Source organism: Nilaparvata lugens, chromosome 4, assembly GCF_014356525.2.
Source record: "Nilaparvata lugens isolate BPH chromosome 4, ASM1435652v1, whole genome shotgun sequence".
Taxonomy (NCBI): Eukaryota; Metazoa; Arthropoda; class Insecta; order Hemiptera; family Delphacidae; genus Nilaparvata; species Nilaparvata lugens.
Genome location: NC_052507.1, coordinates 30,895,744 through 30,911,623, shown reverse-complemented (window position 1 = coordinate 30,911,623; position 15,880 = coordinate 30,895,744). Strand labels below are relative to the sequence as shown.

Here is a 15,880-nt window from a genome sequence, read left to right as displayed (position 1 = left end):
ATAGATATCAGTGCATTTATAAACCACTGATTGATGAAACAGTATGAAAATTATTCATAATGCAAACGTTAAAATACGATGAAAATGAAGAAGATTCATGATATGAAAATACTTGAAAGGAGTAACAGCTGTATCCTGAGGACGGATGAAGAAGAAATGACGAGTGAAATATTCGAGGAGGTGAAAAAGATTAAACATGAAGGAAAAGATAGAATTCTTTTGAAGAAGTGAGAAAAAAATTCAAGTGTTTTGATAGAAGAGAATTTCCACTTGAACTATGAATGTATGAAAAGAGGATAGCATAGTGGGATCGTAGAATTAGTAGAATGGGATAGGATGCAATAGTGAAAGTTTCAATGCCTATTCATTATATCATCTCAATTTAGCAGTATATAACATACCTTTCGACAAGATCTAGCGCATCATTATAAGGATAATAATATTCTCGAAGAATGCTTAAATCTGCTATTTTGTTCTTAACATAAATATCCTGCAAAAAGTGAATTTCCATTTACAAATTTTACTGGCACAACCCGCGCAAAAGAGGTATTTTGAACACTGCTGACCTCTTTTTCAATCCCCTTCCTTAATGGAAATATCAATGATGCAGTCTGTGTTTTCGTCCTCCTTGTGAGCACCTCTAATTACTTAACTCATCACCTATGTCAATCAACGTTAGCTCCATAACAATATTCTCTTATATGGACGCTTTCTCACTCACTCAATCTGTAAGGCCAACATTGAGCTTTGCTGGTGTACATGGGAAGTAGATAATATAATTGTGCTGTGAAATCAGTCAGAAATAGGGATAAAAATCGTATTGCATTTGGAAATTGATTTATTGATTGATTGATTGATTGAGTACTTTATTTATGTAGATTACAATATATACTGGCTTATACACTTATACACAATAGCTTACAATACAGCAAAATTATAGATGAATTTACATAATATAGACTAAGAAAATAATTATTGAACTGTATATGATATGAAAAAGCAATTTGTAATATAATAACTATAGATAATAATCATATTGTTATGCATCTAAATAAATTGGCGGAGCTTTGGACATATCAATGTCCATTCTTCGGAAAGGATATTAAAAATATCCTCCCCACTAACTCTCTACCAAAACATTAATTTCGTTATTTAAACAGAGGATTCATTTATTAATGGAAATATTGTAAAAGTTTTAATCAATATGAATATTGAAGAGAAAAAAACAGAAAATTGATAAAGTAAAATAATTATATAGGTAGATAAGATCAAATAATTGATTAATAAAATGAAGTAGGCTGAAAGTAGATCAGGGTTATCAACTTTCAGTAATATACTGCAGTATGCAGTGGATAATTGAAATAACATGAGTTTATATAATATATATATGCCGGACAGTTTCAGTCATTTGTTCCAAAATATGTTTTTTTAAAGTCAGGATGAAGCTCGTTCGGCTCTCGATAGACTTGATAGAAACAGGAAGTGTATTCCATGCACGACAGGCACTGACTAAGAAGGATTTTGTGAAAAAAGTAGTTCGATGATTGGGTATCCTTAAAGTACTTTCTCCGGTTCTAGTATGTGAAGCATCTATCCTCCTACCTTCAGAGACAAATTTGAAATCATTTTTAAAATAGTTCGGATTACCGTATTTCAAGATATCTCTAACAAGCTTGACTATTCGGAAAAGCCTCTGATCGGGAAGCTTTAATGTTGAACTAGCAATGTGGGCTGGGGTGATATGATCATGGCGTTGGAGAGAGTAGACGAAACGTAGACAATAATTTTGGCAACGCTGTAGTTTATCATTCAGAGTGACTTGCATATCGTTAAGAACAGAATTACAATACATTGAATGTGGGAAGATGAGAGATTGAACCAATAATAATTTAATGTTTCTAGGGAGGATATCGTGCATTTTCTTTAATGCATGCATGGCTGAGAATACCTTTTTACAAGTTTTGTTCACTTGTTCTGACCAGTCAACAGTATTATTCATAATAATGCCTAAATTTTTAACTAAGCTACAGTAAGGAATGTCATTACCGTCTACACTAATTTTGTGAATCGATTCAAGGTCAATATTGTTTATAAGACGAGAATGTCCAATTATAATGGGTTGTGTTTTGATGGGATTAAGCTTAAGGCCATTTTTCTTTGTCCATTCCACTATCGAATTGATATCCTGATTCATTATTCCAACTGTTTCATTAATTTTTGTTATGGGACAGCTTAAATAGATTTGAAGGTCGTCTGCATAAGTATGGAAACTGAAGAATTTGATAATGGAAGAAAGGTCATTAGCATACAAAGTGAAGAGGAGAAGGCCTAAAATTGAACCTTGTGGTACTCCATGCAAAACGTTTTTCCAAGTTGACTTTTTGTCACTGACAGATACACATTGTTTCCTACCTAATAGATAGGATTTAAACCAAACTAACGAGTTGTGACTGAAACCAAGAATAGCCAACTTATTCAGAAGGACTGTATGATCAACAGTATCGAATGCTTTAGAAAAATCGAATAGGGTGAGGATGGTGCATTTTCTTTGGTTCATAGCTAACCTTATATCATCAGTGACACGAAGCAGAGCTGTCTCAGTTGAATGGAATTTTCTAAAGCCTGATTGAAAGTTATGAAGCTTACTATTGTTGTCTAGAAATTTTACAACTTGAGCATGAATGAGTCTCTCTAGCACTTTGGACAATGCAGGTAAAATACTGATTGGTCTAAAATCCTCAACTTTATTGGGTGATGGAACTTTATTTAGAGGGCGAACCAGAGCAAACTTCCAGTTTTCAGGGAAAATGCCTTCTTCAAGTGACTTGTTGAAAATGTATGTAATGGTTGGTAAAACAGCAAATAAAATCTTCTTGATAAATTTAATAGGAATTTTGTCTACACCCGTAGCATTACTATGAATACGTTTAATTCCTCTAAAAGTGTCTTCTTCTGAGATTGGATGGTAATGAAATTGATCAGTGATTGGTAAATCTAAGTTTGTAACCTGCTCTTCAAGATCATCAATATGATTAGCAATGACAATTTCGTCGCGTTGGTTAGAGTGTGAAATGAAATGGTCATTTATATTATTCAATGGTAAGTCAATTTGTGGATTCGATTTCTGTTTGCTAAGCCCGAATTCTTTTATCCCCTGCCAAAGTGATTTAGAGTCGTGTCTATTGTTTGTCATAAACGAATTCAAGTACCTAATCTTTGAGTTCCGTAATTCCTGTTTAACCCTATTTCTAAGGATCCTATACTCTAACAGACTGTCCAAGTCAAATGTCTTTTTAAATTTTCTATGTGCTTTGTCTCTACGTCCCATCATCTTAAGTATGTCTTCAGTCATCCACGGTACTCGTCGTTTTCTATTAATCCTCCTTGTCACATAAGGTGCATGTTTGTCATACAAAGTCAAAGTCCAATTCTCGAAAGTCTTGACCATGTCATCAACTGAGGGTAATGCTTCAATTTGATGCCATGGAGTCTGAGCCACATCAGTCAGGAAGGCGGCTTCATCAAAGTTTTTGAAGTCTCTATAAGTGATAATTAAGTCTCTATGAGTGATTAGAAATAGCTGGGACTGAGATTTGGCTTGCTTGAACAACCTCATTGGGATCACTAACAATGAGAAGGTCAATGAGTGTGTCTGATTCATTAGTATGATGAGTTGGATCGAGAGGTAAAATAGTCATGTTTAGGCATTGGAAAATTTTAGTCAGTTGAAAGTAGTCATAGTTACGATTTGTCATGTTCAAGTCGGTGTTCATATCCCCCATAACTAGTATACGGTTATAACAAGGCATAAGAGGAAGCAAGGCATTTTCGAAATCTGTGAAATTACCTATTTTTGGTGGGCGATAACAGATACCAACGAGTAATTTATCAGTACTAGATAAGGATAATACAAGTAGCATAAACTCTGGTCTGGAACAATACTCTTGTTTAGATGTGATTAAAACTTTTGTTTTGATACCATCTTCCACATAAATTGCTACACCCCCACAAGCATTATTTAATCTATCATTCCGGAAAAGATTATATCCAGGCAATGCAACAAAATTTGATGAAATACTAGGCTTCAAAAATGATTCGGAATGTAAGAGGAATACACCATATCATGGTATAGGAATAAAGATTTCAAGTGTGAGCGTAGGTATTCTGAGAGAGTCTGAATGAGATACACTGCTCTGAAATGGGTCCATGTCGGTTGTCCGTTGGCCTTAGATGCATTGCAGGGGGATGGGTTGAAGGGAGGCCTACTTTGAGGCGGGTTTGCTCTGTTAATGATGTGTCAATCTGGAATCCTGGTAGGAATTCAATGTCATGCAGGCTGTGTAGGCTATGTGTTGTGTGTTACGTGTACTACGTGAGGTATTGTTTCATCACGGTTCAGTTGTGGAGGGGGGGGTTAGAAACCCAAACCATCACCGTTTAAGTGTGAGGAGGGGTAGTGAGACAGGGTGGCGCTTCAAGCGTGGCGCTACCAATTGAAATTCGCGAGAACGTTGCCTGTTATCAGTCTGCATGCAAAGTACATATCAAATATGCAGATTATCGCCTCGAGGTAAGCGAACGCCATCACCGTCGTCAAACTAGCGTGCCACAGATATTTACAGCGCGACTCTTGTCTCCTTCCCTTATTCTATTCCACCTATTCTGATCACTTTTTCTCAGCTTCTGTCCATCTTCCTTCTCTGATCGCTTGTTCTCGAAGTTTATCTCCATTATTGCTTTCTAGATCGACTCTATTTTCAATGGTTCCGACCTTCTCATCATTTCATCATCTTTCTCCTCCGCATTCCCTCTTTGCTCGTTTCTTCTTTCTAGTCGCTTTATTAATCTCCTTGTTCTCTCACTTCCCTCACTGATATTCCCGTCCCAATACAATTTTCTGTGCCATCTTTCCATCAGCTGTCCTCTTCCTTCTCAGCTTCTATTCCCTCTTCTTCGCTTCTGATCGAATCCTCTCAGAGTAAGGACTTGTTGATGTCTCAACTCGAACACATCTTCCTGCAATGCGCTTCTCCCAATACTGAATCGTTGTGATAGACGAATTGTTATATCTGTTGTTGCCACGTTGGCTAAGGAAGTCATGTGCTCAGCAAGGGTAGTTTGAATGAGCTATGATAATGGTGGATATTCATGTACAATGGAAGAATATAAGTTTTTGAATAATTGATAACTATATTTATATTGGAATGGAACTATTGTTTGAGTGCAGGATTCAGGGTACAAGGAAAGGAATATGGGTATGCGAATAATTTTGTTACTTCTTTTCTATTCTTCTTCTTTTCATTGTATGTTACATCGATAGAAATTGGTTTCATAAACATGCACGGATATATTGCCATGATAAAAGTGTATTTTCGAAATATGAACACAGTTTAAGGCTGGCCACTAACGGTACAACATGCATGCCTTGCACAGTATTTTTACATTCTTGTGTCATCACAGCTGTGATCACAGCGAAACACTTCGAGCAAAATTATTTGAGGTTACGTTTTTGTACCTTCATTTCTTATTGTTAATTTTTCCATTGCTGCTCTATTCAAGGTTGAATTATTTTTATAAATTATTGTAATTATTTGTAATTGTCCATTAGTTTATTTATTATTATTGGTTTTCATTCCATGTTAGAAATCTCTCGCCGATGATGAAATGTGTATGTGTATTCCAACGGTACATTTTGGTACCAATGAAAATTTCATTAATTGGAATGGATTGTTAGGTCTCAGTCAGAAAAACAAAAATATTTGTCACCAATGGTACTATCAGTCGACGATAAAGATAAGACGATAATGACTAGGAAGGCTAAGATTATTGATAACAATTTAAAATGGAAATCATTTTTCAATAATTTGATAAAATAATGATATTGTATTTCCTTGAGGTTAGGTCCTTTGTAAATAATGCTTGTCGGCTATATCAATAACGGCCAAGCTGAACATCTGCAATCCAATCAGATACTCTCTAGCAAAATAATTGCAAGTAGGTAGCATTCGTTGAGACAAGGACAAAAGGGTTTTGTAACTTATAGCATGCAAAATAAAGGACATAAACGTTTAAAAAAGCAAATATAAATATCTATTATATCTATGTGAGCAAATAAAAATCATGAAAACATAATAAAAATGAAAGGGAAGTGAGATCTAATTTTTCTAGGTGCACTAACACAGTAGCACTTTTGTACAAAAATCGGATGATATACCAATCAGAGCTCAGTATTTGTTAGGCACTAGAATATAATTAAATTGAAGTCTCCACGTGGTCTTTTTTGAAACTATAAAAATTTATAATTATTGTAGAATACATGTAAACCTTTATCTAGCATAAATTGAAATTTAAGTGTGAAAATATTTATTTATAACCTCTTAATATGCCCATGTACTGCGGACTATTTGACAATACTAAATTGTGTCATCGCGGATTTATTGAAATCCACCAATGGGAGAAGATATTCAAATTTTATGCGAATTTAGAATCAGAAGTATCGTCGAAAAAGAATAAGGGAAGATCAACTGCCCACTTGCTTGCCAGAGACCGACCAAGACGCCAACCAACATGAGAGCAATAGACTGATTCCCTTGAAAGAATTAATTTTTTTCATTGCCAAAGTTTAAATCTTAAAAAATTCCTAATAAGTAATAAGTAAAGTAAAGTCGCTCTATGACATGAGCTATTAAATTGAATATCCTCATTGGAGAGGACGACAGCAGCCCACCAGAAAAGGCATAGGACACACGAGGCTGATTCATGCCACATCTTTAAATTTGTGAAAAATCTACGCACGTGAGTTACAGAAATATAATTTATTGAGAGGGCACTCAGTGCAACGAATTAATAGAAATTTCATGAAGCTAGCTCGTGAAAGGTTTTACTTAAAAATCAAGCTCGATTTAAACATAATTGCGCAAGTAGTTATGAATAGGGAAAAAGTCTTATCAAGAACACTGATGAGAATTAAATATTAAATTACATATATCGCTATTCAAAGTATTGAATATACTCAGTAAATGTAATTAAATATCAGTATTATTAGATAATAAGAATTGTAGTAGCTCAAAGTTCATAAGATAAGTTATTTATCTAAATTTCACTGACAGCCGAACCCATACCCTGAGAATTAATATTTAAAATCTCTAATCATTGGAATATTAAATTATGAAATTCTTATTCGATAAGCAGAAGCGAGTCGAATGATTGAGCTATAGAAATCTTTAATATATGCTGATAGGAAAATCATGGAGATTATTAGTTGATGCTATTAAGCAGAACAAGAGTTTTAATTGAGCCATCCGTGATTTTTTTCTTACATGTTTTCTCATATTGTTTTTGCTTTTATTGTTTCATATTTTATTCTTGCACGTTGATTTCATATGTAATTATACGTTTCATTGAATGGTAATAATAATAATAATAATAATAATCAATTTATTTGTTCACATTAATCATACAAATAGAGTTGAGCCAACAAACATAGTAAAAAATAAACTCTCTACATAACAATATACAATAAACAACAATATTACACAATTTTGATGGTAAAGGTTACAATATTTCATATGAGGAATAAATAGCTTCTGATCACTCTCAAACAAGATCACATATCATTTGTCTTATTTCTAATGCTTTAACCACATAGATGAAAACTCTGTTTATTTTTTCCTCCGTCAGATTTGACAGTAATACCATTAACCTGTCCTCATTATTCACTATATTTCGACAATATATATCCAGAAATTGTATTCTACATCCTCTATACATGGGGCAGCGCAACAAAAAATGTTCTAGAGTTTCTAATTCCCCGTAATTACAAATAGGGCAGTTTCTAGTAGAGTTAATCCAAACTCCTCTATTCTTAAACAGGTATATTCCCTTGTCTGATGCTAGTCGCAGCTGGGTAAGAATTCTAGTTTTTGCAAATGGTATATTCATCCTGAGCTGCTCTCCTAGATTTAAAAGAGGATTTATTTTTCTATAAAGGGGACAGGTTGCTGAATCTAACGCCAATCTTTGATCTTCGAGGAATAGAACTCCTGCATACCCCTCCAAAATATCTGTCAGAGAGTCAAAAATTATCCCATCAAGAGAAAGCTCATTCGCTATTTCAAACTGATACCCGGACAAAGCTATATGTCTTTTCATCTGAACCAACCAGTTATCCGATTTATTAGCTGCCTCCGTCGACTCATCTACTGCCAAGCTTGCCAGTGTCTTTAAACAAATAGAAGGGCATTATTATTGTTAGGCATGGACAGCACTCTTCTAAGAAATTTCAGGCCTCTACAAAGTACATCAAAGTTTAGTTTGATTCTATTTGTCTCTAAACGTACTCCCCAACTCGGCGTGCATTGGCTCAAAAAGAATAGCTTTTTTAAGAATTGTAATTGAGCCCTCTCTAATACTTCAAGGTTGTGGAACCCCCATACTTCCGAGCCGTACATCAAAGCGGGTAGAACGACAGAATCGTAAAGCTTCATCTTACTATCCCATACATTTGACTTAGCTTTTCTGAGAATATTCATCACTGATTCTCCAGTTGATTTGATCTTTAGATTCAGTGATCTGCTATGCTGCCGAAACTTTCCATCTTTACTGAAAATAACTCCCAAGTAATTGTACTGCTTGACTATTTCTATTTTACTTTCTCCTAGCCAGAATGATAAATTTCTCTTTAATCCTCTTTTGTGGAAAGGCACTATTTTTGTTTTATCTATATTGACTGAGAGCTTTTTGTACTCGCAATATTCTGCAAGACATTTCAGTTTATTTCTCAAATCAGATTCGCAATCAGCCAAAATAACTATATCGTCTGCAAAGAGCAGCATGAGAATGTCATCCCTTTCACTCATTCTAATCCCATTTAAATTTTTTTTCCTGAAAAAATCATCAATGTCATGTAAATAGAGAGAAAAGAGAAGCGGACTGACAGAATCCCCCTGCAAAATGCCTTTTGTGACCGATATTGGCTCGTATTGTTCACTGCCCTTGTCTATGATGGTCGCGGCCGAAGTGTAAATACCACTTAATATTCTCAATAGCTTTGAACTGACCCCCAGCTTTCCTAACTCATACCACAGAAGCGAATGGGGTACAGAATCAAACGCAGAAGCAAAATCAACATATAAAGCATATAGCTTCTTGTTGCTTACATGCACCTGGCAGTATATGAGTAATAATCACGGAGTGATTGAAGGGTGAAAATGAGCAAGCGCGACTTCTGCGAAATCCATTCTGGCACTCGGGGAGAACATTTCCACTCTCCGCCCATAATGTCAATCTCCGCTCTAACATACCCGTGAATAGTTTCAAAGTACTATTGATCAACGCTAAGCTTCTATAATTCTTCGGGTTCAGTCTATCTCCTTTTTTGTACAGGGAGAACATTTTAACTTTTGTCCATTCAGAAGGAATGATCTCATCACAGAAAATTCTATTGTAGAACATCAACAGAGTATCTATCCAAACCGTGGGTAGGGCCTTGTATAATTCATAACCTATTCCATCATTTCCTGGAGCTTTTCTATTCTTTGCCATCTTAAGTGCTCTCATAAATTCGCATTTATCGAATTCTCTATCAAGAAAGGGGTGAAGGGCGTCTTGAAATAGGTGACTTACGTTCTCTAAAGAATCATTCCTATCAATTCGATATTTTGTTGTTAGGAATTCAACCCAACGTTCCAAGGAAATTTTATTATCATTATGTTGTTTCCCCCTGAAAATTTTTGCTGCTTCCCAGAAATCCTTGCTACTTTTCACTTCAGTGAGTTTTCTTTTTAATTCGTCGTAATATTGGGTTTTCTTATGGTTTAACAAATCTTTGTGTTCTCTTTTCCTCAGTAGATATTCTTCTAAGAGACTAGCCTGAAAGTTATGTTTTTCGTTCTTCTATATAGGGCACGCAATTTTCTTTTACTCTTGTTACATTGCATATCATACCATACTTTGTTCTTGAACTGAAAGTGACTATTATTTGTTCTTATCATATTACTACTCTCAGCTGCTGAGTATATTGTATGTGTTATTATATCGAGAATAAAGCCTACATTTAATTCTTTCCAATCTAACGGGTTGTACAGTGCTATTATATTATTGTGGAAATCTACTTTTTTGTTTTCACGCCATATTATAAACTTTTTCTCTAATCCCTCTATTGGCCCATCATGCGCCTGATAAGGAGGTAAATCTAAAACTATTGGAAGGTGGTCGGAAGTAAGAACAAAGTCTGACACCCACATATCCCCAATGTATCCAATCATGTTTCTGTTAACCCATATCAGATCGATTACACTACTACCTCTACTGTTATGGAACGTGTACTTTGCTGGACTGTCGCTGACCGATCTACCGTTAATCAGGGTGAACATATTACTCTCCATTATCTCAACTAGTCTACGGCTGTGTCTGCCTAAAAGTTTGTCGCAAGACTCTCTCTCTGTTGATAAAGAGGAACCGGAGATAGGATAAGAAACGTCGTTGTTTAGTTCTCCCACTCTTACATTGAAATCACCTCCCACTATGACTTTGCTATTTATCAACAACGCCTCCCACTTTTCAAATAATTTAGAAAGAGAATCGAGACATTCTTTTATTTTATCTGGTGTGAAATATAACTGCAATAATAAAAATTTCTCTCTGTTTACCTTAACGCTAGCAAATATCAATTCCTTTTTGGATTCCATTACATCTACTATCAATTCATCTTTTATTAACATTAATAAACCACCACTAGCTCTTCCTCTATCAGCTGTTCTAACTGCTTTCTCTGATAAACATTTGAATCCGTTAATACTTAAAGAGTCACCCTCACACTGCATCCATGTCTCACACATACAAACTATTGAGAATTGGTGCAGTGAATCTTTTTGATCTGAATCTAGATTAAAATAGTTAGATATACCCTGGCAATTCCAAAACATTATTTTAAAAGACTTATCACTATGACTTAGTCCAGTTGCACTTAATCCTATTGCCCCCTTATCAATCCGACTAGAGTTCTTGAAATTTAAAGTTTGGTTTTGGTTTAACTCACCTCCTCGCGCATGCGATAAACAGTTATATTGATTTTTATCTGCCTGAGCCTCATCCTATATCGTGTTACTATTTGAACGTTTATCTCTGGTCCTACTCCTGGTCATCGCACCTTCAGCCATCCAGCCGCGTATGTCACCTTTCTTGAATTGGTTTCTGCCTGCCTTTTTTCTGCCTGATGCGGTTGCCTTCGTGAACACACTCTCCTCGCGTTGAATAGCACCATAGTCGATCGGACCGCCGCTACTTGCGCGATTCCATTCATTCACAAGTCGCTTCACGCTTTCAAGTCTGTTTTTTTGTTGTGGCTGCGGTCGCTGCTGCCCTGACTGCCCCTCTGTTTCCTCCAGCTGCTGTGTTGGACTCTCCGGCTGTTGTTCTTGCACGGCTGCCCTACAATCTTCTGATTGAACAGCCTTTGGTGGTGAGTGAAAATCGACATTTGTTGTAGTTTTTTCTAGCTCTATTCTGGGCGAATTATGACTTGAAGTTGATGTTGATTTTTTCAAATCCTCTAGCTTATAACTACGACCGTTTACTACAAGTTGGTTATAGCGCATCTCCGCAAAATGACCTTCCTTTCGAGCCGTGAACATATAGGATTTCAATTCTTCTCGAACACATTTTATTCGGTGAGTGTAGTCCTCTTCCACCCTAATTAGCGAGCCCCTTAGTCGTGGGCCAGCTCTGAGAACCTCCATCTTTTTTTTGTAGTTAAGGAATTTGACAATGATAGGTCGATTAGTGTTACGCCGTTTGCCCAGTCGGTGCGCTCGTTCAACGTCATTTGCGTCCAGATGAATCCGCATTTCCTGGTTGACAATCTGTCTGATGAAGTCCTCACTATCGTCCCAATTTTCACCTCGTTTCTCTTTTATTCCGAAAAATATGAGGTTGGAGCGACGGGAAAAGCCTTCAAGACGGTCCACTTGTAACGTGAGATGTTCGTTGTCTTCCTTTAGTTTGCGGCATGCCTCTTTCAAGCCTTCAATTTCAGTCGTCATTCCAGTAAGCCCCTGTTGTAGCAGTGTTAATGAGGTATTTATGTTTGGTATATGCTCCTCGAAGAGCTGGTAAGAACCATATGGTATTTTTATATCAGCAGGCGCATAAATATAAAAAATATTCAAAATTCACATGCTCTACCGACAGACTGCCAGCTGGGCACATGTAGGTCAAATAAGGCTTTACATAAAAATGTCACAACCAACCATTACATTCTATGTGTTCCCAAAAGTGACATTACATATTACGTGTTTACGTATACTTAACATGCAAGCTTATCATACATGTTCTACCATGTTCACCATGAGAGTAATGGAATATCCAATAATAATACTTCGAATTCCTCTTGTCAAACGAACAACAGTTTCTCAACATCATTGTCATTTTTTCGATGAATTCTTTTGGTCTGATTTTATCTGAATGAGTTTAGAATGATGAGTTCTATTTTTTGAAACAATGAGTTCTTGATGAGGTTATAACAATGAGTTCTTGATGAGTTTATAACAATGAGTTCTTGATGAGTTTATAACAATGAGTTCTTGATGAGTTTATAACAATGATTCTATTTTTTTGGAAAAATGAGTTTTTTTCCTCCTCTGTTCCACTGCTCATCTTAAAAATGGTACTGTTCAACTCCTAGAAATGAATGACTAATTTTGGAATTCATTGATAAATTCTGTATAATTGAATATTATCATCCAACGTCTTACTCAACTAATGATAAATGAACCAATTTATTTTTAGTCTTGTTTATGTAGAGATGGAAATTACTGAGATATTGCATGATTCACAGCATTTAATTTGGACTTTCGTTCAATAATTATTAATAAATGTTTTTTTTATCTGTTGCAGGTTCCTTTTTAGAAGTACAAGCAGTAGTGAGGGGATCGGCTAGGCTTCCATGTAACATTTCTTCGCCACTCCGGGATGACAGCATCCTCCTCGTTGTCTGGTACAAGAACGAGAAGAAACCAATATACAGGTATGTACCTTTCAATACTTCATTACTCTCATTGCTCATCTGCTCAAGATCGTTTCTCTTGAAAGTGTATGTTTCCGATTTTATTGAAATATAATGCACACTTCTATTTCATATTACTCACAATACTATCCATTCGATATTAGAGAATCCAATTTATTGACTGGGAAAGTCTATGATGACAGACCAACAGAGTGACAGAGTATAAAGAAATAAAGAAAGCTCATCAATTCATTGGATGTTGCATTCTCTGCACAACGCAATTTATGTAATGGACTGGAATTTCAAACTGAAAAAAATGAAAAATATCAAATTATCAAGAAGTTGATTTCCTGTATTGAATTGGAAAAATCATTGCACAACAACTATCATGACATCATAATATATTCTCACATAAAAGAGTGACAAGTCAGCTTTCACTTCATCTATGTGATTCAACAACTCACTTGGTAAAGGAACAAATCCTTGAACTGCACTATCAACAAGAACAAGAATGTCGACTTCATGATAGACGTTATTATAATAATTGACATATACTGGGTAACTTTGAGTTTAGTAGGCTGCATCTCCACAAATACATGAATATCCGTATCTCTTACGTCTTATTTAAGTTGCAGCCTGCCTTTAACTCTATTATATATGTCGCTGAGAGTAGAATTTCCGTATTCATGAAATCTCGTAGTCTCAACTTAATCAACTGTTGAATAGTTCATGCATTGAAACGTAATGAGAGAATCAGGGGTTGCGAACCTCAAAAGCATTTTAGGTTGATAAGGGTTTTGAACTGTCAATACATCAGAGTTGGAGCTGAGAGAAACATGAACAAGAATACCACCTACATTCATCAACAGCTACATGATTCAATAGTGAGTTTTATGAAAAATATGATGTGATGTAGTAGGGTTCAAACTTCAAAAAGTGACAATTTAAAATTCTCATATGAACAGCAATGCTCAATCTATTACATCCCTCCATAGTGCGAAACAGATTCAGTCCTCCGAATGTACTGAGTGTACTACTTGGTGCTTTTCAGCAGGAACCATCTAGAAGCTGAACATTATTGACCCAATGGAAATGATGAGTAACGCAATTGAGTGGATTATTCACGAATCTAGTTTTTCAGTAATTGAATTGATTTTTCTATTGAGTTACACAAAATATACAAGATGAAAAACAAGTTTTAAAACACAAAAACATCAAACGATAACAAGTGTGTGTGCTGAAATGAAAAAAACGAATCTCTTATCAAGAACAAAATCCTATCATATTTATGATTATTTCAAGTCGAATATATAAAAAATTATTAGTTCAATTTGTTTTTAAAATGCTGATAACAGATATTTTCATTCATACTAGCAGGTCATACCCATCTTTAGAGAGTTTTTAAAAATGTAAAAGAGTTTGGAATGCGAAAACTATGTGGGTGGCAATTGTTTGGTGTAAGTAATGTATACGAAATATTTTAGAAAGTTTGCTGAAGTATCAAGTAGTTTCCCAGTGAGAAGTAGTGAAGAGAATGTATTTTGACAGTTTTTTAGGTGAAAGTAGAAAACAGAGGAGTCCCACAGGGTACTGAGAGTAATGTACTTTCCTCTACCTTGAATGACGATGAGGTTGTTCAGGGAATGTCAAGAGAGGACAGATGTGAACTGTTGTAAACGTAAGCGTGGGTTTTCTTCGTCTACCTTGTTCCGCGCGTGACAAAAATGGGTCATCGGAAGTTTAGAAACGTTGAAAAGACGTGGTGAAGGTTGGGCGTGACAGTTGAAAAAGGAGGCACACTGATAACGTGAACAACCACCAACAGAAGAATATCCGTTTGATCGGCGTAAGTCAAAGGATGGCCGCTAGAGTGAGACACAGTCAAAAGTCGACTGTAGTGTTGTGCTATTCTATTCTGCTGTACGAAATGAAGCGCGGGTTGCCGACCCTTGGTTAGAAGGGGCAGAACATTGTATTTTATCAGTCAGGCATTTTATTCCAATAGATACAATAGCACTCAACTAATTGAACAAATAATGATAAAAAAGTAGCAGAAAAATGATGTAAAACAACCTGGTAATGTTTTAAATATCATTGTATTCATTTTTATTACTTGTTCAATGAGCGTTGAACAAAATATTAGCAAATACTTACTTTTTAATCAAGGCCAAAGTTGTTTTTAGTTTTTTCCTATGTTCTTCATTATTATTTTACACTACAAATGGCACTGATTCAATAACAATCGTGAATAAAATAATAAGCCAATCCTTGTGCTATTTTCCTCCCAAATTTATTGTTCTACATTAATTTTTGAAAAACTTGATTAATCAGCTTGAAAATTTGAACACTTATTTTCGAACCTTCTCTTTGGACAACGAAATTAACTCGCTCTTTTGTACCTTTTCAGGATAGAGAAAATTGACATTGAATGTGCATAAGATGCAATTTTTGTGACCTATCATTTAGTCATCTAGATTACTAATTTGATGCACTTCCTAAACATGTTCTATTAATTTAAAACAGCTGATGTTATTTGGTAGTTATCATACAGACTGTCCTTTATGAGCCGATACATGATTTCAGCTGCTTAATATAGCCCACAACATAATATTTAATTTATATCTTTTGGATAAATAGTTTTGAAGCTACAGAAAAGTAGATTTTTGATTGAATACGATCCTCTCAAACCTATATAGAATTATCCATCATAAATCAGCTGACAAGTGTTTACACAGATGTGTGGAGAAGCCGATCTATTGCTGTATTTCCATAAGTTCTATAGTTTCAATCAGGTACTTGTGGATGAGAATACTACGTGAGGTCTACTGTTCACAGAACTACTAGTATGAAACATAATTATTTTTTGCATGTTTGCAT

General features: G+C 35.4%; 1 protein-coding gene across 1 annotated transcript in view; it reads left to right on the top strand.

Moving 5' to 3' along the window:
* Positions 1-15,880, top strand: part of LOC111051551 (nephrin) — an 807,626-nt gene that overhangs the window by 411,157 nt on the left and 380,589 nt on the right. Inside the window, exon 2 of the mRNA XM_039427333.1 lies at positions 12,895-13,024. Within this exon, the coding sequence (XP_039283267.1) occupies positions 12,895-13,024 (130 nt within the window). The remainder of the gene's footprint in view (positions 1-12,894; positions 13,025-15,880) is intronic.